The following is a 23,253-nucleotide window of genomic DNA, read 5'->3' as shown; positions in this document are numbered from 1 at the left end:
ACCCGAGTCCCCAAAATATTAACTGAATTTCTGGGTCAATAGTCTAGTGATAATACCACTTTGTCATCTGTGTCCCCTTGAAGTTAACATTGAGTAGATAAAAAATGGAAGATGTTTTGCTCCCCATTACTGGGCTGCTTTATCTTTATAACAAAAATTCTCTCTCTTGCTCTCTCTCTCTATCCTCTTACACATGCATGTAAACATATGTACACACATGCAAAAACACACATGCACACAGAGCCACTTTAACTGCATTGATTTGGCGGCAGCAAATCTTGCCATCACGTTGATTAAGAAACTTGCAAAATCTCCACAGAGGAACAAGTACACAAATTTATTTTTATTAATTAAATTGCAAGCACTTTCTTCCTACAGTCAAATAAAAGCCACTGTCAAGCTGTTGGCACATTCATTTACAAAAGAAAACAGATTAATTATACAGCCTGCTACGAAGCATTCTTTGTGAAAAATACAAAGACTAGTACCAGAAAGCCAATAGCATTAAGTCATTATTGAATACAAGACATCTTATATGAATCAAAGGACATGGATTAAATCGACACAACCTGGAGATATCACACAAAAAGAATCAAACACTACATTAAAATATTATAAGGAGAGTCGCAGCGTAATACTGGCAACAAAGGAACCATAATACTGCACACAGTACTCATACAGTAAAAGAGCCTAGTGTTAAAATAAAACTTGCCGTCAACTCTCAAGAAACTATCCCCATATCTAGTGTATAACCATGCCACGAATAACAGCTACGTCAAAATTCTTATCTAATACAGAAAAACGCTTAGAAATTACCAAATGTTGCATGACTGTTACGGTATAAAGCGAATCTCAACCCCTTAACGTCATTAGAAATGCACTTAACATCAGGAAACAGCTCACCATAGTCCACGATGGGTCCAAGAGGCAGACCAAAAGAAAAACAAACTAGTATTTCACTTCCAAAAAACACCGATGGAGATCTCGTTCAGGCTACATGGTTTAGGGAGACACCGTACTGCGTACAAACAGCAGTATCAACAGGCAATACAGAATAAAATTCAACACACCCATTTTGGTCCAGTATTAATGGAACATTCTCAATGACTTTTACTTTACAGATTTCACTGGCAGCTTTTTTCATTTTTTTTTCCCCTGTCTAAATATATAACATCAACTTTTGCCATTAGCGGCCAAATCACGTACACAATGAAAAAAAAGAGTTTTCTTTTATTGTCCCCAGTCGTGTCAGACACTAACATATTTTTACATGTGAGACTACTTTCACTCAACAAAGAACGCTTCATTAAACTGTCAACGATCGGCCATTTAATCTGAAGCGGATTTTTCGTCGGCGGAGCTGCGTTGGGATCCGAACGCCCCAAAGCGTTACTACCCACCCCCCACCCCAGCTATGAAGTACTAACGCCCTCGCAAAACGTGACAGTTTAAGTGAAAGGCCCAAACGAAATGGAATGTGCAAGTGTGCGTCCTGCAGCAGTAAGCTCCTATGAAACCGGATAAACCATTTGTGTCACCCGCTGTGAAACTGTGAGGAGAACATTCATTATTCGCTCAGCCACTTGCCGGGCCTTGCTGGTGCCTCTGTGGAAATATCTTCTCCCCCCCGCGGGGGGGGGGCTCAACTCCACTGACGGGCAGCTGTCCTGGGGAGAACAGGAGGCGTCTCACCATCATGACCACCACCTTCTCAATGGCAATCAGGGATGGGCAACAATTGCTGGCCTAGCCAGCGATGCCCACACCCTCTGAAAGAATTCAAAAGGAAGAGGAGGGACCCATTTGTGCTTTGCAAAAACATCCCCAGAGTCTTAAGGGAGCTAAATAGGAGTGGACATGTTTAGTCATCATGAATAAACCCTTAATAAATGGAACAATGGGATGCGTTCTCCAGAATGATAGCAAACCACCCATGATCCTACTTTATTAACATGACCTTACCAGAAATACACAATTGATCTGACAATATTCAGGAAGAAAAAAGACAGGTTTACGTTTAATGTGTAGACGCTTTTCCTTCTTTATACTCCCAGGATTCATGGTATTTCGGGATGGTGAAATTTTCCGGTTGAGAAACGGCACCGGCAAAAGTCATCAATGCACCGGAAAAGTTCCACCCATCCCACAAAAAGGCAAGGGTAATGAGGATGTCTAAAGGGTTCCTTTGAGTAGAATTTGACACATTTTGACCATCATACACCGGGGGGGCCCTAATTACCAGTGAGTCGAGTCATTGAAGGCGGAAATCGTGGCAAAACTTCTACAACTCCACGCATTAAAATTAATTGTTCGACGAACGTAAGTCTTATCTATGATTATAAAAATTCAGAGCATAATGTCGTTTTAAAAAAATGAGCCCGATGCTTAAATTCAGGAATTCATCAAGTCATAGGGATTTCAAAGGTACATCTTACAATAGGAAAACTTAAATGGGGAGAAATGGAGGATATATAATACGAATGATTAACACGTTGGTTGTCAAATTTGTCTCTTTTAACCAAAGTGATAATCCACTCACTAACTCCATTAAAACGGCAGATAGGGGGATTTGATATGAATGCCGTAAGCACTTGGATAATAAAATCAGCACAGCGATATTCCAACATGAGTTTCCTTCCCTCCCTTTCCCCTTGTTATACGGTCCCATTACAAACCCCCTACCTGTAAAAAATAAGAGAAAGCCCATTTTTTTAAAAGAAAAAGTTACAAATACCAAAAGTCTCTAAAAAAAAAGCACAGAGGACGACAGATTTCAAGAGCCGGATGGGATTATGAATGGAGAGTTGGCTATCCCTTCACTAAATGACAAGGCTGGTGTATATTTAACCACTTTAAAAAGAAAACGTGTGGTCAAGTCGCATAGGAACTTACTGAACCAGTAACCAGGGGTCGTGAGTCAATTGTTAAGCTTTAGTCAGACACAAAGCAGTGACTGGTGCAAGCGAGGGGACGGGACCTTTTATGTATAAGCATTTAACCGCTCTTTCGAACGGGTGGAGTGGATGTCATGCAGCTCCTGCTCCTCCTTCGATTTGATGTCCTCATATTTTTGCATCCGACAGGCATCTTTCACGTAGGCCCAGTTGGCAGACAGCACCATTAGATAATGAACCTGCAAGACAAAACACAGCAAGGGAGCAACTTGAGTAATCAGCAAGCTCAGTGAGAGACAGGGGTGGTTAATAGTGTACTGGATGCACACACATGTTCACACATATGTCGACACACATGCATATTCATACACGCGTGTGTGTGTGGGCTCACATGTCAATGCAAGCATGCACACATTGCATAGCCATCCATGCGTGTATGTCAACAGCAACCAGCATGGAAAAACTGGTTCAGGGAATTGTAGATGTGAAGAATTGTGGAAGGCCCTGCACTAAGCCCTGGAACACCTAGATAACATAGATACCCATGTCAGACTCCTATTTATTGACTACAGCTCAGCCTTTAACACACTATTCCGATGAAACTCATCTCCAAACTCCGTGGCCTGGGCCTCGACGCCTCCCCCTGTGACTGGATCCTGATCTTCCTAACTCACAGACCACAGTCAGTAAGGATAGACAACAACACTTCCTTCACAATCATCCTCAACACCGGTGCTCCACAAGGCTGTGTTCTCAGCCCCCTACTATACTCCTTGTACACCTATGACTGTGTGGCCAAATTCCCCTTCAAGTCGATTTTAAAGTTTGCTGATGACACCACCATAGTGGGTCGGATCTCAAACAATGACAAGACAATGTACAGGAATGAGATAGTGAATCTGGTGAACTGGTGCAGCAACAATAATCTCTCCCTCAATTTCAACAAAATGAAGGAGATTGTCATCAACTTCAGAAAGCATAAAGAAGAACACATCCCTATCTACATAAATGGGGACGAAGTAAAAAGGGTCGAGAACTTCAAGATTTTAGGTGTCCAGATCACCAACAACCTATCTTGGTCCCTCCATGCTGACACCATAATTAAGAAAGCCGACCTCTAATTTCTCAGAAGACTAAGGAAATTTGGCATGTCAGCAACAGCTCTCACGAACTTTCATAGATGTACCATAGAAAGCATTCTTTCCAGTTGTATCATAGCTTGGTATGGCTTCTGCTCTGCCGAAGACCGCAGGGAACTACAAAAGATCATGAAAGTAGCCCAATCCATTGCGCAAACCACCCTCCAGTTGTAGTGGAGAATTTCTTGTTTTCCGAGCTGTGATAGTAAAACTTAACAAAGTTTGCTTTTAAAAAACAACTAGCTTTTATTATCACAAAACTACATGCAGTATATGGCAGAGTCTTGGAGACAGAGAGCAGTCCCTACAAACTGCTGATTCTATACCAAGACCGTGCCAACTACAAGAATCAGTTCCATAGTTATACCTTTTTCTTATCAGTGTACATGACCTCAGGAGTTCAATTAGTAATACAAGCAGTAGTACATCATTAAGTGTATTATAATCCGGTAACCTCCGAGACCCCCCTGTCTCATCAATAATATCATTATCTTGTCCTTTTGGTAGAACAGAAGAAGATCGATGACTTCGTCATTTCTGACCCTATCTCGCCTCACTCATCCAGCCCTAAGTTATGTGGAGTCAGCCTTATCAGGTCTTGACCTTCTCCAGTCTTATTCATGTCTTAGGTTATGCGGAGTCAGTGTTCCTTTTTTTTACCAAATACTTGACCAATTTTCCCATCATGCCACTACTTCATTCGTATTACTTCACACTCCCATCCATTGACTCTGTCTACACTTCTTCTGTCTCGATAAAGCAGCCAGCAAAATTAAGGACCCCCCACACCCTGGACATGCTCTCTTCCACTTTCTTCCATCGGGAAACAGATACAAAAGTCTGAAGTCACAGTACAACCAACTCAAGAACAGCTTCTTTCCCGCTGCTGTCAAACTTTTGAGTGGACTTATCTTGCAGTAAGTTGATCTTTCTCTACACCCTAGCTATGACTGTTACACTACATTCTGCACTCACTCCTTTCCTTCTCTATGAATGGTATGTTTTGTCTGTATAGCGCACAAGAAACAATACTTTTCACTGTATATTAACACATGTGACAATAATAAGTCAAATCAAATCAAATTAAAAGTCATAGTAGGGCAACTCAGGGAGTGTGAACTGCAGCAGGAGAGGAAAGAATGGAAAAGGTTAAACAGACAGCCTGACTGTAGTAGCCACACTCACTGCAGGCAGACACATGACACATTACAAATAACTACATCTCAGGTGGCACTGTCATGCCACAAGTAACATCTTTCCAGGGTTACAGCAACAATTAGAGAGTTGATACCATTTATCAAGACTCTACAATGCCTGGTGGAGCATTTGTGTCTATGGAAAGCTCATCAAGTAACAGGGAAATGGGGACAATTAACACACCATTAAAATTGGCTTGATAACTACCGTGCTTTGATAGTGCAAACAGGCAGACAGGACATGTTCAGAAAACATTTAAAGGCAAAGCACCCAGGATAATGGATCGGCATAATGCGATCAAAACAAAATTTTAACAAATTTAAAGTTACAATATGATGACCTCATCGAAATGTAGTGCTTTGTAACACAAAAAAGTATAAGAATGTGTAAGAGCCTATAATTAGTAGTGTCGCTCAGAAACAAGCTGGAGTTACAGTCCCAAGCACTGCGCTCCCTCATGCACGTTGAATAAAGCCATTTTTGTTGAAGTTCTACACAGTCTCAAAAGAATCAGTTTGTTCAATCCCTCCAACAGTAGATATTTGAGGAAAGAGTTAACAAACTGGATGTTCTCGCTCTCGCAAGCAGAAGGCTGGGGGGGGGGAGGGGAGAGGCAGGTGGGGGCAAGTGGGGAACATCAAAAAGAAAGCTCTTATAAATTTTGACAGCTTTTGATGGAGTGAATCCAAAAGGAATTGTCAGAAGCTTCATATCGAAGGGGAGGCTCTGTGACTCAGTAGAAACGTGGCTCAGTGGCACAGTGATTAGCACTGTCGTCTCACAGCACCAGGGTTCGATTCCCAGCTTGGGTCCACTGTCTGTGCAGGGTTTGCATGTTCTCCGTGTGACTGCGTGCACTTCCTCCAGGTGTTCCAGTTTCTTGTCACAGTCCAAACATAGAAGATAGGCTCAGGGGGAGGCCATTTGGCCCTTCAAGCCTGCTCCACCATTCATTATGATCATGGCTGATCATCCAGCTCAATAGCCTAATCCTGCTTTCTCCCCTTAACCTTTGATCCAATTCATCCCAAGTGCTATATCCAGCCGCCTCTTGAATGCATTCAATGTTTTGGCATCGACTACTTCCTGTGGTAATGAATTCCACAGGCTCACAACTTTTTGGGTGAAGAAATGTCTCCTCACTTCCTCACCCATTAATTCCTATTCTTTGTTCCCTCTCTGCCAACCAGTTTTCTATCCATTTCCCCCGATCCCATGCCCTTTAATCTTGCACGATAATCTCTCGTGCGGGACTTTGTCAAACACTTGGGATGAGTTTACAGAGCAGGAAAATGTCCAGCCAACCTGGGGGAAAACACTCAGGCTTATGTGAACTCCTATGGGGAAAGCATGAACTAGAGTCCATCAACATAAGACAGTCATCAAGAAATCCAATAAGAAATTCAAAAGAAACTTCTTGATTAAAAGAGCGGTGAGAATGTTGTACTGTCTACCAGAGGGAATGGTAGAAGTGAATACCAATGATATTTATAAGGGGAATCTACACAAACATACAAGGGAATAACAAATGAAAGTGCTGGATAGAATCAGCAGGACTTGCAGCAACTGCGGAGAGAGAAATGAAGTTAATATCTTGAGTTAAATATAACGTCTTTAGAACTGGAGTTCATAGTTTATTTATTAGTGTCACAAGTAGACAAACTGCAGTGGAGTTACTGTGAAAATCCCCTAGTAGCCACACTCCGGCGCCTGTCCGGGTACACCGAGGGAGAATTTAGCATGGCCACCTCTTTGGAGTGTGAGAGGAAACTGGAGCATCCGGAGGAAACCTACACAGACACGGGAAGAACTGCAGACTCTGCATTGACAGTGATCCAAGCCAGGAATTGAACACGGGTTCCTGGCACTGTGAGGCAGCAGCGCTAACCACTGTGCCACCGGAGGGAGAAATGTAATCATTTCTATCTCCTTTCAGTTCTGGAGAAGATCATACATATTTTAAATTCTGTTCCTCTCGCCAGAGAGACTGCCAACCCCTGAACTTCTTGTTTGTTATTTTGCTTATTATAGAAAATCTACAGTGCAGAAAGAAGCCATTTGGCCTATCAGCTCTGCACCGACCACAATCTCATAAAGGCCCTACTCCCATATCCCTACATATTTTATTTGCTAATCCCTCTAATCTATGCATCTCAGGACATTAAGAGCAATTTTTTAGCATGGCCAATCAACCTAACCTGCATATCTTTGGACTCTGGGGGGAAACTGGAGTACCTGGAGGAAACCCACGCAGATACAAGGAGAATGTGCGAACTCCAAACAGACAGTGACCCAAGCTGGGAATCGAACCCAGGTCCCTGGAGCTGTGAAGCAGCAATGCTAACCACTGTGTTACCATGCCACCCATGGACAGTATATGCTTATATTTAAGCATATTGAGGGAAGAGGGGATAGAAGGTTACCATGATACATAACGATGAAAAGATGGGAAGAGACTCCAGTGGAGCATGCACACTGACGTGGACTGCTTGGGGTGAAAGGTCGGTTCTAACTATCCTATATCATGAGAACCACTTGAAATGAAAGCATTTAATCTTGGCATGCCAACAGAATAATAGGAAAAGTAGTTCAAGACATTGCTCCCCTTCCCAATGTCAGAGGCATGAGTTGAAGACAATGAGCTGTTCTCAAACATCCCACCATGGCACAGTGGTTAGCAATGCTGCCTCACAGCGCCTGGGACCCCAGTTCGATTCCCGGCTTGGGTCACTCTGTGCAAAGTCTGCATGTTCTCCCCATGCCTGCATGGGTTTCCTCAGGTTGCTCCGGTTTCCTCCCACAGTCCAAAAAATGAACTGGTTAAGTGCATTGACCTTGCTTAATTCTCCCTCAGTGTAGCCGAACAGCAGCCGGTGTGTGGCGACTAGGGGATTTTCACAGTAACTTCTTCGCAGTGTTAACGTTAGCCTACTTGTGACATTAATAAATGAACTTAAACTTAGCTCACCCAAAGACTGTATCAGCTGAGGTCAGAGGATTGGGGAGGGTGGTGGAGGGGAAATGAGGAGTGTTGGGGATGTACCGGGGACAGATGCTGATCTTGGACAATGGTACAGCAAAGCAAGGAAATCAAAAAGGGAAAAATAAAGGCTTCAAACCAATATTGAGGAACGAAAAAAAGGCTCACAAAGCAGATAAGTAGCAGCAAGCAAAGAAGATGAAAGGTCAAAAATCACTCAGACTTACAAGTAGGTTCAATGATTAGAGACAAGGATCTTTGATAATGCTAGCCTTCCATTTTAGATAAAGGGTAATTGTATGATTTGCCATACAGATTTTACATTCCAATTATTCTCTCCGATCTTTTCATCCTGAGTGCTCTTCAGGAGAAACAGAAATGTTTTCCAATCTCTCTTTTTATTGAACGTACATCCATTATTGAATTATCTCATCCCTGATTACAGCTCAAGTTCTGCAGATGACCATTTACTTAAAATGATTATCAAACCTTGACTTTGGATTGGCAGGAGTGATGCCTGAGATAAAGCTTCAGGTCATGAATGATTTAAGGACAGAGGCCATGACTGTACCATGACATTCTGCACCCTCTCCTTTCCTTCTCCACTCAGTACTCTATGTACGGTATGTTTTGTCTGTATAGAACATAGAACCTTACAGTGCAGAAACAGGCCCTTCAACCCATTGAGTCTGCACCGACCACAATCCCATCCAGGCTCTATCCCCATATCCCTACACATTTACCCACTAATCCCTCTAACCTACACATCCCAGGACACTAACGGGCAATTTTTTTAACATGGCCAATCAAGCTAACCTGCACATCTTTGGACTGTGGGAGGAAACCGGAGCACCCGGAGGAAACCCACGCAGACACGAGGAGAATGTGCAAACTCCACACAGACAGTGACCCGAGCTGGGAATCGAACCCAGGTCCCTAGAGCTGTGAAGCAGCAGTGCTAACCACTGTGCTACCGTGCCGCTCTAAAAGCACACAATAATGTATAGCACACAAGAAACGACACTTTTCACTGCATCCCAATATATGTGACAATAATAAACTAATTCAATTAATTCAATTCAATTTACAATGCTAATCAGGATCCATGTGTGATGGACGATGTACGCTGTGACACATGTACAATCCTGACTGTCATTTCTTAGCAACTCTGTGCACCATTCTCGCCACCAATCAACCCCACCCACCTCCCGCAGTCCCCCCACCCTACACGTGCGCAATCACACACACTAATGGGCAGCACGGTGGAACTGCTGCCTCACAATTCCAGGGATCTGGGTTCGATTCCCGGTTTGGGTCACTGTCTGTGTGGAGTTTGCATGCTCTCCCCGTGTCTGCGTGTGTTTCCTCTGGGTGCTCCGGTTTCCTCCCATAGTCCGAAAGACGTGCTGGTTAGGTGCATTGAACTGAACAGGCACCGGAGTGTGGCAACTAGGGGAATTTCATAGTCATTCATTGCAGTGTTAATGTAAGCCTTACTTGTGACTAATAAATAAACTTTACTTCACGCACACACACATACATGCACATACACACAGTGGTTTACGATCCCAAAACACGAGATTTGACATTTGATCTTGCATTTTATGAGGTAGAGAGGAGGAAGAGTGTTCCCTCTCAGGTTTCACGATGGCAGCTACCTCGACACTCTGTTTTACCAATTATCTTCCCATTTGCCAACCTCCTCCTGGAACAGGGCTAATGTTAAGCTAGCATCGAAGAAGGAATGGCGATATAATTCCAAGGTGGTTTGGAGTTTGGGGGAGAAATGAGAGACAATAATCTTCCCATGCAATCATCTGTCTCTGTCACACACTTTCTGCTTATTCTGCTTCCCTTTCTATTTTAGATGTGTCAGCGTCACAGACTAACATCTGTAATCCGCTAACATTTTACACGGGGTGGCACAGAGGCTAGCATTGCTGCCTCACAGCATCAGGGACATGGGTTCCACACCAGCCTTGGACCACCATCTGTGTGGAGTCTGCCCATTCTCCCCGTGTCTGCCTGGGTTTCCTCCGGGTGCTCCAGTTTCCTCCCACATTCTTCAGATGTGCAGGTTGGGTGGTTAGGTGGATTAGCCAGGGTAGATGCGCGGGGTTACTGGGATAGGGTTGTGGGGTGGGGGGGGCGGGGGGCGGCGGGGTGCATGAGCGGGCCTGGGTAAGATGCTCTTTCAGAGAATCAGTGCAAACTCAATGGGCTGAATGGCCTCCTTCTGCACCGTGCTTCTAATGATAATGTTGGTTAAACCAGGCATGACCAGCGAAGATGGTAGTCTTGAAAAATGTAGAAGTGGAAATAACCTAAAGGTGGGTCTTGAAGATTTCAAGTGATGCTTGAGAAAAAAAATCCTGCAAATTTCCAATGCCGTGGGTGGGGGTGTGCAGAGTTGATGGCTTCCATGCCTGCTGGGTACTACAGGGGCTGACACAGGAGAAAACTCCCCTGTTCTTGCATCTAACACTGAGGAGCAAGACTGGAAGTTGTTACAGCAAACATGCGCTTACCCACACCTCATTTTACAATGGACTGAAATCACTAAGAATGTCAGGTTTCAAGGGTTGCTAATTGGTATTGAGTGTGGGTATCATGATGCAGTGCATAAGAAGGACCACAAGACAGGTCTTCAAGACTCTTTATTGGTGGTGTGTACAGTTGCACAGCCAATTCAAGGCCCACTCCCTGAATTCCCCCATGGATGGAGCTAATCCTGGGGGGCCACATGACCTACACTCTTAACAGGGCAGCGTGCACTCAATCTACATACGTCGCAGTTCCTGCTGGGAAGCCACCTTCCACATGGCAAAGGAGCCATGAGGTGAGGTGGAATATTGCGATTGGACAAATCACTTGGAGTCAATACGGCTCCACGGGCACAGAACCTCGCTCTCTCCCTCTGGCCGGAATTTTACCGCCACACCTGTCCCGAAATTGGGATGGGTGCGGCTCACAGAGCGGCATGTTCCATTGGCCTCGGGTGGGATTTTCCAAGCCTCAGGTGGGAGAGGCAGTAAAATTCCGGCACCTGCCTGTCTCTCTCTGTCTCTCACAAAGGGTGACCAACTCTTATGGAATAAAACAGAGGGCACTTTAGTAATGGGATCAGTGGGCAGGGAATGGTGATGGTGACTCCAAGAACAGACGGGGGGGCAGGGGGAGGTTGTGACCAAAGTTTCCAGGCAGCGAGACTGCTCACAAAAGGAAATGTCGACGATAAAAAACGCCGGTTCCTAGGCTCAATCTCCTGCAGCCTGCCTGAGAAGTATGAGGCTAAAGGTATCCTTCACGGAATGCAGGACCAAACAAGAGATGGCCCCTTAAAATATGAGACCGTTGACCATTCTGCTCAGATGCACGCGCACACATACACGTACACTCACGCGCGCACAAACACACAGACACATATACAGACATACACATGCACACACACTCACACAGACAAACACACACGCACACACACATGCACATGGAGACGTCTCCACGCGACAGACTCATGCTTTTTGTACCAATGTGAAGTCAAATTAGCTTTTCACTGCTGCACCTTCATTAATGAACGTGGCCACTGGGGGGTGCAGTTGTTTCCTGGCCCTCCCCAGGTTCAGTAGCTGCTGCTGAGGAATAGTGGACGCATTTTCTGATTCATTCCCCTCCCCAGAACTAAACTGCAAAACAAATCTGGTGACTTGGAACCTTACCACATTTCTTTTACTGTTGTTCGTACACTGCGGGCTACATCCAGCTGTGTTTTGGAAGATTAAGCAGGAAGGTAAAGGTTTTTTTTTGGTGAAAATGGAAGTGTAAGTCTGTGTTTTGCCTCTAAAATTAAACGGTGCTGTGTGTTGCAACATGAGACAAAGTTGGCCAGCAGAGACACAAACAGCAGAGGTGAGTTGGTTGAGATAGTGGGGTGACATAGTGGCACAGTGGTTGCCACTGTTGCTTCACAGTGCCAGGGCCCCACATTCGATTGCTGGCTTGGGTCACTGTCCGTGTGGAGTTTTCATGTTCTCCCCGTGACTGTGTGGGTTTCCTCTGGGTTCTCTGGCTTCCTCCCACATTCTGAAAGAAGTGCTGATTAGATGCATTGACCCGAGCAAGCGCTGGACTGTGGCGACTAGGGGAATTTCACAGTAACTTCATTGCAGTGTTAATATAAGCCTTACTTGTGACTAATAAATAAACTTTTATTATCCCTAACGGAGATATTTGAATCATCGATAGTCCCGGGTGAGATGTCTGAAGATTGGAGAGTGGCAAATGTTGTGCCTTTGTTTAAAAAGGGCTGCAGGGAAAAGCTTGGGAAATACAGGCCAGTGAGCCTCACATCTGTGGTGGGTAAATCGTTGGAAGGTATTTTGAGAGAGAGGATCTACAGGCATTTAGAGATGCAAGTACTGATTAGGGATAGTCAGCATGGCTTTGTGAGTGGAAAATCATGTCTCACAAATTTGATTGAGTTTTTTGAAGAGGTAACCAAGAAGGTAGATTAGAGCAGTGCAGTTGATGTTGTCTACATGGACTTTAGCAAAGCCTTTGACAAGGTAGAGCATGGTAGGTTGTTGTATAAGATTAAATCTCACAGGATCCAGGGTGAGGTATCTAAATGGATACAAAGTTGGCTTCTTGACAGAAGCCAGAGGATAGATGTAGAGGGTCGTTTTTTAAACTGGAGGCCTGTGACCAGTGGTGTGCCTCAGGGGTCAGTGCTGGGTCCACTGTTATTTGTCATTTGTATAAACGATTTGGATGAGAATATAGGAGGCATAGTTAGTAAGTTTGCAGATGACACTAAGATTGGTGGCATAGTGGACAGTGAAGAAAGTTATCTCCAATTGCAATGGAATCTTGATCAATTGGGCCAGTGGGCTGATGAATGGCAGATAGAGTTTAATTTAGATAAATGCAAAGTGATGCATTTTGGTAGATTGAACCAGGGCAGGACTTACTCAGTTAATGGTAGGGCGTTGGGGAGAGTTACAGAGCAAAGAGATCTAGGGGTACATGTTCATAGCTCCTTGAAAGTGGAGTCACAGGTGGACAGAGTGGTGAAGAAGGCATTCAGGATGTTTGGTTTCATCCGTCAGAACATTGAATACAAGAGTGTTGTGAAGTTGTACAAGACATTGGTAAGGCCACACTTGGAATACTGTGTGTATTTCTGGTCACCCTATTATAGAAAGGATATTGTTAAACTCGAAAGAGTGCAGAAAAGATTTACTAGGATGCGACTGGGACTCGGTGGATTGAGTTATAAGGAGAGCTGGATAGACTGGGACTTTTTTCTTTACAGCGTAGGAGCCTGAGGGGTGATCTTATAAAGATCTATAAAATAATGAGGGGCACAGATCAGCTAGATAGTCAACATCTTTTCCCAAAGGTAGGGGAGTCTAAAACTAGAGGGCATAGGTTTAAGGTGAGAGGGAGAGATACAAAAGTCTCCAAAGGGACAATTTTTACATACAGAGGGATGTGAGTGTCTGGAACAAGCTGCCGGAGATAGTAGTAGAGGCGGGTGCAGCTTTGTCTTTTAAGAAGTGTTTAGACAGTTACATGGGTACGATGGGTATAGAGGGATATGGGCCAAATGCAGGCTTAGGGGTTTTAAAAAAAAGGGCAGCATGGACAAGTTGGGCTGAAGGGCCTGCTCCTATGCTGTAAACCGCTTGGTAAGGCATCAGTAATTTAAAGTTGAAAGTTTATTCATTAGTGTCACTAGTAGGCTTACATTAACACTGCAATGAAGTCACTGTGAAAATCCTCTAGTTGCTACACTCTGGCACCTGTTCAGGTACACCGAGGGAGAATTTTTCACCTAATCTGCATGTCTTTCGGACTGTGGGAGGAAACCGGGCACCCGGAGGAAATCCATGCGGACACAAGGAGAATGTGCAAACTCCACACAGACAGTGACCCAATGCCGGGAATTGAACCTGAGTCTCTGGTGCTGTGAAGCAGCAGTGCTAACCACCGTGCTACTATCCCCTCGGCTCACCTCTGCCATCCACCTGCTCCCCTTTCGCTTCCTGTTTCTCCAACCACTGCCAGATGCTTCATCCGCATTATCTTCATCACTGTGGCACACCATCCTCACCATTCTCCTGCTCCGTGAAGTTGCCTTGCTCTCCTCTCTGTTTCCCAGGCTCCTGCCCTCCCAGCTTCTCCAGCCCAGGTTCCTGACCTCCGACCCCACCCCTTCTAATTCAGCCCACACACTGGGGTTGAGGCTCCCACCCTCAGACTGCCGCGGCATCTCTTCTCCTCCGGAGGGGGGAGGGCTCACAGGGTCATCAGAGTTTCCTACCTGTGTTCTCCTCATCGGGGTGCCAGGCAGAGAATGACCCACACTGGGCATTCTCTGCGATGGTTGTTTGGCATCATCGACGATGCTATCAAACTATAAGCTGCACGCTGATGCTCAGTTTGGGTTGTATCAGGGTCACTCAGCTCCTGGCCCCATCACAGCCTTTGCTGAACATGAACCTGAAAAGCTGAAATCAAGAGCTGAGGTGAGAGTGACTGCCAGTAACACCAAGGCCACGTTTGACTGAGTGTGGCATCACAGAGCCCTAGCAAAACTGGAGCCAATGGGAGAAAACCCTCCACTGATTGGAGTGATACCTGGCACAAAGGACGACGGTTGTGGTGATCGGAGGTCACCTCAGTGCCAAGACACCACTGCAGGAGTTGTAGTCGTGTCTTGGAGCAGTGATCAGTGTGGCACTATGGCACAGTGGTTAACATTGCTGCTTCACGGCATCAGGGATCTGGGTTCAATTTCCAGCTTGGGTCGCTTATCTTTGTGGAATCTGTACATTCTTCCCGTGTCTGCGTGGGTTTCCTCCGGGTGCTCCGGTTTCCTCCTACAGTCCAAAGATGTGCGGGTTAGGTTGATTCACTGAGCTAAATTGCCCCTCAGTGGATTAGTTTGGGTAAATTCATGGGGATAAGGGGATAGGGCCTGGATGGGATTGTGGTCGGGGCAGACTTGGTGGGCCGAGTGGTCTCCTTCTTCACTGTAAAGATTCTATGAGTTCCTCAGGATAGTGTCCTAGGCCCAACAATCTTCAGCTGCTCCATCAATGATCCTCCTTCCGTCATAAGGTCAGAAGTGGGGATGTTCATTGACGAATGTACAATGTTCTGCATCATTCGTGACTCCTCAGATACTGAATCAGTTCATGTCCAAATGCAGCAAGACGCAGAGAGCATTCAGGCTTAAGCTGATGTGGCAATGAACATCTCCAACTAGAGAGAAGCATTGCCTTTTGACATTCAATGGCATTACCATCACTGAATCCCCCACTATCAATAATCCTGGGGGTTACTGTTGACCAGAAACTGAACTGGACCAGCTACATGAATGTTGTGGCTACCAGAGCAACTCAGAGACTTGGAATTCTGCATTGAGTAACTCCCCACATTCCGTTCACCATCTACACGGCACAAGTCAGGAGTGTGATGGAATACTCTCCACTTGCCTGGATGGGTGCAGCTCCAACAATAATCAACACCATCCAGAATAAAACTTGATTGGCACTTCATCCACAAACATTCATTCACTCCATTCAGCACCGACGTAGAGCGGTAGCAGTGTGTACTGTCAAAGGAAAGCACTGGAGCAATTCAACAAACTTCGACAGAATCTTGCAAACCTGCGACCAAAGCTAGGACAAAAGCAGCAGATATATGGGAACACCACCACCTGCAAATTCCCCATCCTAACTTAGAACCATATTTTCACTCCTTCACCATTGCTGGTCCAAAATCCTGAAACACCTTCCCTAACAGCACTATGGATGTACCTATAACATATGGGGCAGGATTTTCCGGCCTCAAAACTAGAAAATTCCATCAAAGGTCAATGGATCTTTCCATTGTCCGGCTTTCGCCAGCTCCAATTCCCATGGCTGGCGGGATGGTAAAATTCACCCCATGGACTGCAGCGGTTCAAGAAGGCAGTCCACCACCGCCTTCTCAAGGGCAACTAGGGACGGGCAATAAATGCCAACCCGTTCAAAGACCTGTGAAAGATTGCGAAAGACCTGTGAAGGACGTTTAAAAATGGCTTCATAGAAACATAGAAGTTAGAAGCAGGAGGAAACCATTCAGCTCTTCGAGCCTGCCCCACCATTCATAACAATCATGGCTGATCATCCAACTCAATAGCCTAATCCTGCTTCCTTCCCCATAACCTTTGATCCACTCATCCCAAGTGCTATATCCACTTGCGTCTGGAATACAATGTTTTGGCATCAACTACTCCCTGTGGTAATGAATTCCACAGGCTCACCACTCTTTGGGTGAAGAAATGTCTCCTCACTTCCGTCCTAAATGGTCTATCACAAAACATCAGACTGTGACCCCTGGTTCTGGACTTCCCCACCATCAGGAACATCTTCCCTGTACCTACCCTGTCTACTCCTGTTAGAATTTTACAAGCCTCTATGAGATTTCATACACAACCTCTCTCTCTCTCTCTCTGTGTAGTTTACAGTCCAACAAGACATTTTTCAACCTGATGCCTTTGGCTATCCTGTAACACATTCAAGTTTAAAGCAGGTTAAGGGGTCCTGTAGATTTAAACAAAAATATAGCTCAATGCAGCATTGAGGGGCCCTGCACTGTTGGCACATACACAGGCTTGGCCCTTGCTCTTTAGTTACACTTAGTGAGGGTGTTTTTTTTCATTCAGCCAGAGAGCTGTGTTGATATCATCTGATGTATTTAGTATTTAGAGCGATTGCCTGTTTACAGTCTTGTTCAGATCAATAACCTTTGTTACAGCGGATTTGTGTGTCAGAGCCAGAAGGCTGGCTTTCTCTGTGCAAACAGATGGATAACAAGGTCAGATAAGGAACAGTTTTTATTCAGATACTGAATGGCAAAGAGCCAATAGCATTGTTTACAGGACCTATTATCTAACATGACTTAGGAGGGTTTTTTTATAGCAGTAATAAATGTCACCTTTATTTATCTGATAAACTCTTTGCTTTGCATTTGGTAAAGTGGCAATCCCCGCTTTCATTAACATAAGTCACATGGAATGCTGTTTGCTTTTTTTAATGTCTCAGTAGATACGGTAGATTAGCCATACAAGGATTTTTTTAATTCATTCGTGGCATATGGATGTCACCAGCTCACCAGCATTTATTACCCATCCTTTGTTACCCTTGAAACTGAATTGCTTGCTAGGCCATTTCAAAGGGCAGTTGAGAGTCATATAGGTAGGGATGGCAGACTTCCTTCCTTAATGGACATTAGTGAACCAAATGGGTATTTCCAACAAGTGACAATGGTTTCATGGTCATCAGTAGATTCTTAATTCCAAATATTTTTTCATTGAATTCATGTTTTACCATCTACCGTGGTGGGAATTGAACCGGGATCCCCAGAAGATTAGCTGTGTTTCTGGATTAATTGTCTAGCGATAACACCACGAGGCCATCACCTCCTCAGAATCCAGAGGGTATCTTTCTCTATTATTCAAGGCCTAGGATGTAAGAGCTGATGGGGCAGTGGCATTGTTACTGGACTAGACACCTGGGGGTAATGCTCTGAGGACTTGGGTTCGAATCCCACCATGGCAGATGGTGAAATTTGAATTCAATACAAATCTGGAATTAAAAAGCCTAATGGTGACCCTGAAACCAATGCTGATTGTCATAAAAACCCATCTGATTCATTAACATCCTTTAGGGAAGGAAATCTACCATCCTTACCTGGCCTGGTCTTCATGTGAATCCAGATCCACAGCACTGTAGTTGACTCTTAAATGCCCACTGAAATGGCCTAGCAAGTCATTCATTTGAAGGGCAATTAGGGATGGGCCAGGCAGTGATGCGCACATCCCAAGAATGAAGAGAGAGAAGAAAATAAGAATGGGGAAGCTTCGTAAACACTAGCTAGAGCACTTTGTGCAACCCTGGTCACCACATTACAGGGAGGATTTGAACATGCTTAGAGAGTGCAGAGGAGATTTGCACTGATATTGCCAAGGATGGAGAATTTTATCTATGAGGTAATATTGGACAGGCTGGGCTTGTTTCTTTTGGAACATTGCAGTCTGAGGGGCAATTTAATGGATAAATGTAAAGTTATGAGGGGCTGAGATAGACTCCGTAGAAGGACCTTTTGTGCCTGGCAGAGAAGTCAGTAATTAGTCCAGAGATGTGCGGATTAGATGAATTGGCATTGCTAAATTTTCCCTTAGTATCAGGAGGACTAGCAAGGGTAAATACATGGGGTTATGGGTATATGGCCTGGGTGGAATTGTTGTCGGTGCGGACTCGATGGGCTAAGTAACATCCTTCTGCACTATAGCATTCTATGAGAAGAAAGGCAGATTTGAAGTCGTTGACATAAAGAATAAGAGGAGAATTTTTTTACTCAGAGGGTGGTGAGGATCTGGAACTCACTGTCGTTACAGGTGGCAAAGGTTGAAATCTCATTGTGTTTAATTAGTTCATAGAAACATGTCGAAGCAGGAGTTGGCCATTCGGCCCTTCAAGCCTACACCACCGTCCATTTTGATCATGGCTGATCGTCAAATTTAAAATCCTGATACCCCCCTTCCCTCCATATACCTTGATCCCTTTAGCCCCAAGAGCTATATCTAATTTCTCCTTGAAATCATGGACATAAAATAATGAGGGGCATAGATCAGCTGGATAGTCAATATCTTTTCCCAAATGTAGGGGAGTCTAAAACTAGAGGGCGTAGATTTAAGGTGAGTGGGGAGAGATACAAAAGGGTTCGGGGGCGTAATTTGTTCACACAGACAGGGTGAGTATTTGGAATGAGCTGCCAGAGGTGGTAGTAGAGGCGGGTACAGTTTTGTCTTTTAAGAAGCGTAACATGGGTAAAATATTTATAGAGGGATATGGGCCAAATGCAGACAATTGGGACTAGCTTTGTGGTTAAAAAGAGGGGCGGCATGGACAAGTTGGGTTGAAGGGCCTGTTTCTGTGCTGTAAACCTTTATGATTCTATGACTCTATGACATGCTAAAGAAGTGCTGCAGCCCACAAGGCTACAGATCCAAAACTGGAAGAGGAGATTAGGCTTGGGTGGCTGTTCCTTGGCTAGCACAGGCATAGTGGGTTGAATGGCCTTCTTCATTACCATATACTTCCGATATTTTGATACCTCACTTCTGTCAATAGGAAACTTGGAAGTATTGTGATCCAGGAGGAGAATAGTATTGAATTTCAAAAGGGCATGGACAGGTTAATGGAATTGGCAGACAAGTGACAGTTGAAGCTTAATGCAGAGAAGCAATAAAGTGATTCTATTTAATTGGAAGAATGCAGAGGTATAGTACGAAATAAAGGGTACAATTTTAAATGGGCTGCAGGAGAAGGCATGGTGACACAGTGGTTAGCACTGCTGCCTCACAGTGCCAGGGACGTGGGTTCGTTTCCCAGGTTGGGTCACTGTCTGCATGCGTTTCCTCCGGATGCTCTGATTTCCTCCCACAGTCCGAAAGATGTGCTGGTTAGGTGCACTGGCCATGCTAAGTTTTCCCTCGGTGAACTTGAACCAGCGCTGGAGTGTGGCGACTAGGGGATTTTCACAGTAACTTCATTGTAGTGTTAATGTAAGCCCACTTGTAACAATAATAAATAAAATTATAAACTTAAAGGGAAGCCTGGATTGTCATTCGTGGCAGGACAGGTTGAGAGCACAATTAATAAAGTATACAGCATTATCAGTAAGTGTGGAGATGCTGGCGTTCGACTAGGGTAAACACAGTGAGAAATCTCACAACACCAGGTTAAAGTCCAACAGGTTTATTTGGTGGCAAAAGCTTTCACAGTGCTGCTCCTTCATCAAGTGAGTGGGAGTTCTATTCACAAGTGTGAATAGAAGTGTGAACCTGTGCCTAACCCTCTCTCCACTTACATTATCTGTATATTTAAGACTTGATTGCTTGTGGAGACTCGCATGCCAAGCATTATTTTGTAAAATGAGTTTGTGTCTTTACGTGCTCTTTTTGTGAATAGAACTCCCACTCACCTGATGAAGAGGCAGCGCTCCAAAAGTTAGTGGTTTTTGCTACCAAATAAACCTGTTGGACTTTAACCTGGTGTTGCGAGACTTCTTACTGTGTTTATCAATAAGGGCATAGAGTATAAAAAACAAGGAAAAGTTGGCTTGAATCTGTACAAAGCACTGGTTCGACTACAACTGGACTATTGCCTCCAATTCCAGTCACAGTGGGCTGAATGGCCACTTTCTGTGCTCTAACTGTTCGATGATTCTATGGACACCGCACTTTAGGAAGAATGTGAAGGCCTGTAACCGTACAAGGTACTAGTGAGGCCCCATTTGCAGTCCTGTGTACAATTCTAATCCTCGTATGTAAGAGAAGATATATTATCACTGGGTTTTGGATGAAGGAAGGAAGGATGGAGAGGGGCGAGGCCTTCGGTGGATTGCCATGGTAACAAGAAGAATTGTCCCTTAGTCTTTCGAGATGTGTAGGTTAGACAGATTAGGCATGGTGAATGGGTGAGGTTATGGGGAGAGGGCCTGGGTAAGATACTCTGTCAGAGAGCCTACGGGCTGAATGGCCTCCTTCTGCACTAAAGGGATTCCATGATTCTGTATTCTAATGTTCATAGCACTCCTGTGGCTGCTATTGGGATGAAAATGTTATGATTAGTGACTAAATGCCTCCGCCATCATTATGGGGAGAGGGATAAGTTTAATAATTAGTGTTACGAGGAGGCTTACATTAACACTGCAATGAAGTAACTGTGGAAATCCCCTAGTCGCCACCTGTTCAGGTACACTGAGGGAGAATTTAGTGTGGCCAATGCTCCGAACCAGCACGTCTCTTGGATTGTGGAAGGAAACCCACTCAGACATGGGGAGAATGTGCAGACTCTGCGCAGACAGTGACCAAGTTGGGAATCGAACCCGGGTCGCTGGCGCTGTGAGGCAGCAGTGCTAACCACTGTGCCAATATTGGGCAAACACAAAGATGGCCAAAGTAATATCTAGCCTTGCGTATAATTCTCTGCTGCTATTCCTCCTAATGCACAACACGAGTAATATTGACTCAGGGTACGTCAGTTAACGCAGGCACTTGGTTGGGTGTATTGTGAACATGGCTGTGATTTTGTGACAACAAGGGTCCTTTTTCCAGGCAGCAGCTTCTCAACCATAGCCAGGATGGCACAGTGGCACAGTGATTAGCACTGCTGCCTCACAGCGCCAGGGACCCAGGTTCGATTCCTGGCTTGGATCACTGTCTGTGTGGAGTTCGCACGTTCACCCCGTGCCTGAGTGGGTTTCCTCTGGGTGCTCCGGTTTCCTCCCACCTTCCGAAAGACGTACTGGTTAGGTGCATTGACCCGAAAAGGCAGCGGACGGACTGCGGCGACTAGGGGAATTTCACAGTAACTTAATTGCCGTGTTAATGCAAGCCTTACTTGTGACGAATTAACTCTAAATGAAGGGTGGCACCAGGCAGGAGAGCCGACATCTTACCAGCCTGAGAATGGAAGCACAGACTGCCAAGTGACTTGGCCGCGCTGTCACCTGCTGAAACCGACAACTGGGATCAGGGTCAGTGACAGCCTGTGTGCACAGTATGAGGCATGATGCACCATCTAACCCTGTGGTGAAAGTGCCATCTATCTGGGCAGTGAGCAGCTGGCAACAGACAAGGTTGCTTTATGGATAGAATTGGAGAAAAATAGCTCCAGCCATGCGTGAGCCTCGGTGATTATAACCCACAAATCCTCGCTGCCAGAGAAACCCGCAGCACGGTGAGATTGAAGGTATTAAAAAATATGTATAACCCTACTCCATTCACCTGCCGTTCAAAATGGAAAGTAGCAACCTAACAGTGCTGCAGTTGATAGTGCTGAGTCCCCCTGCTTGCGCTGTGTAATTATTACTTTTGCCTGCATTCAAATTTATTCAAATCTGCAATTCTCGCACTGCTTGATTGGAGCATTGTGTCATCATCGAATCAAGCCACACAGCAGTAAGTCTTTGAGCTCATCCTATCTGTGCCAGCTCCTTTAAATATTAAACCTGTTCTCCGCCCCCGACAAAGCCCTGACATTCTTGACAGGATATTTAACCATTTTCTCCGAGCCTTATTTACACAGCGACATACTTTTTTTTTAAAAAAAATATTCATTCACAGAATGACGGCCACACTGGAAAGGTGAGAATTTATTGCCTCTTGTCTTGTGCTTTTGTACAACGTCGAGGGGCTTGTTGGAGCCACTCCTGAGGTCAGCTCAGAGACCATCAGATTTGATACAGAACTAAAGGGTCTTTTAAGGGGCATCTGGACAAATACATGAATAAGATGGGAATAGAGGGATATGGACCCCGGAAGGGTAGGGGGGTTTTAGCTCGGACGGGCAGCAAGGTTGGTGCAGGATTGGAGGGCCGAAGGGCTTGTTCCTGTGCTGTAATTTTTTTTGTTCTTTGTTCTAAAGTCAAATGTGGGCCAGATTAGGTAAGGAAGCCAGGTTTCCTTCTCCAAGTAAGCTACTGAACCGTTTGGGTTTTACAACAATCCACAGCTCTATGGTCACTGCTACTGATTTGCAGTTATTTCTAGACTGACAAAAATCAGGTTGATTTCTCAAACTTCCAAAGTGGGATTGGAACTCATTCTTTCTGGTTGTATCACAGATTGGTATGGCCAGACCCCATTTGGAGTATTGTGAGCAGTTTTGGGCCCTGTACCCAAGGGAGGATGTGCTGACCTTGGAAAGTGTCCAGAAGAGGTTCACAAGAATGATCCCTGGAATGAAGAGCTTGTCGTATGAGGAATGGTTGAGGAATCTGGGTCTATATTCATTGGAGTTTAGAAGGATGAGGGGGGATCTTATTAAAACTTACAGGATACTGCGAGGTCTGGATAGAGCGGACGTGGAGAGGACGTTTCCAGTAGTAGGAAAAACTAGAACCAGAGGGCACAACCTCAGGCTAAAGAGACAATCCTTTAAAACAGAGATGAGGAATTTCTTCAGCAAGAGAGTGGTGAATCCAT

At 44.9% G+C, this 23,253-nt stretch overlaps 1 protein-coding gene across 1 annotated transcript in view; it reads right to left on the bottom strand.

The window, feature by feature from the left end:
- Positions 1 to 322: 322 nt before the first annotated feature.
- Positions 323 to 23,253, bottom strand: part of gpm6ab (glycoprotein M6Ab) — a 240,743-nt gene continuing 217,812 nt past the window's right edge. Inside the window, exon 7 of the mRNA XM_080189452.1 lies at positions 323 to 3,133. Coding sequence (XP_080045578.1) covers positions 2,981 to 3,133 — 153 coding nt within the window. The 3' untranslated portion in view covers positions 323 to 2,980. The remainder of the gene's footprint in view (positions 3,134 to 23,253) is intronic.

The sequence above is a fragment of the Carcharhinus amblyrhynchos genome, chromosome 5, assembly GCF_965287045.1.
Source record: "Carcharhinus amblyrhynchos chromosome 5, sCarAmb.v2.hapA, whole genome shotgun sequence".
NCBI classification, from domain to species: domain Eukaryota; kingdom Metazoa; phylum Chordata; class Chondrichthyes; order Carcharhiniformes; family Carcharhinidae; genus Carcharhinus; species Carcharhinus amblyrhynchos.
The sequence above is the reverse complement of the archived record's forward strand: the minus strand, read 5'-3'. Positions and strand labels throughout refer to the sequence as shown.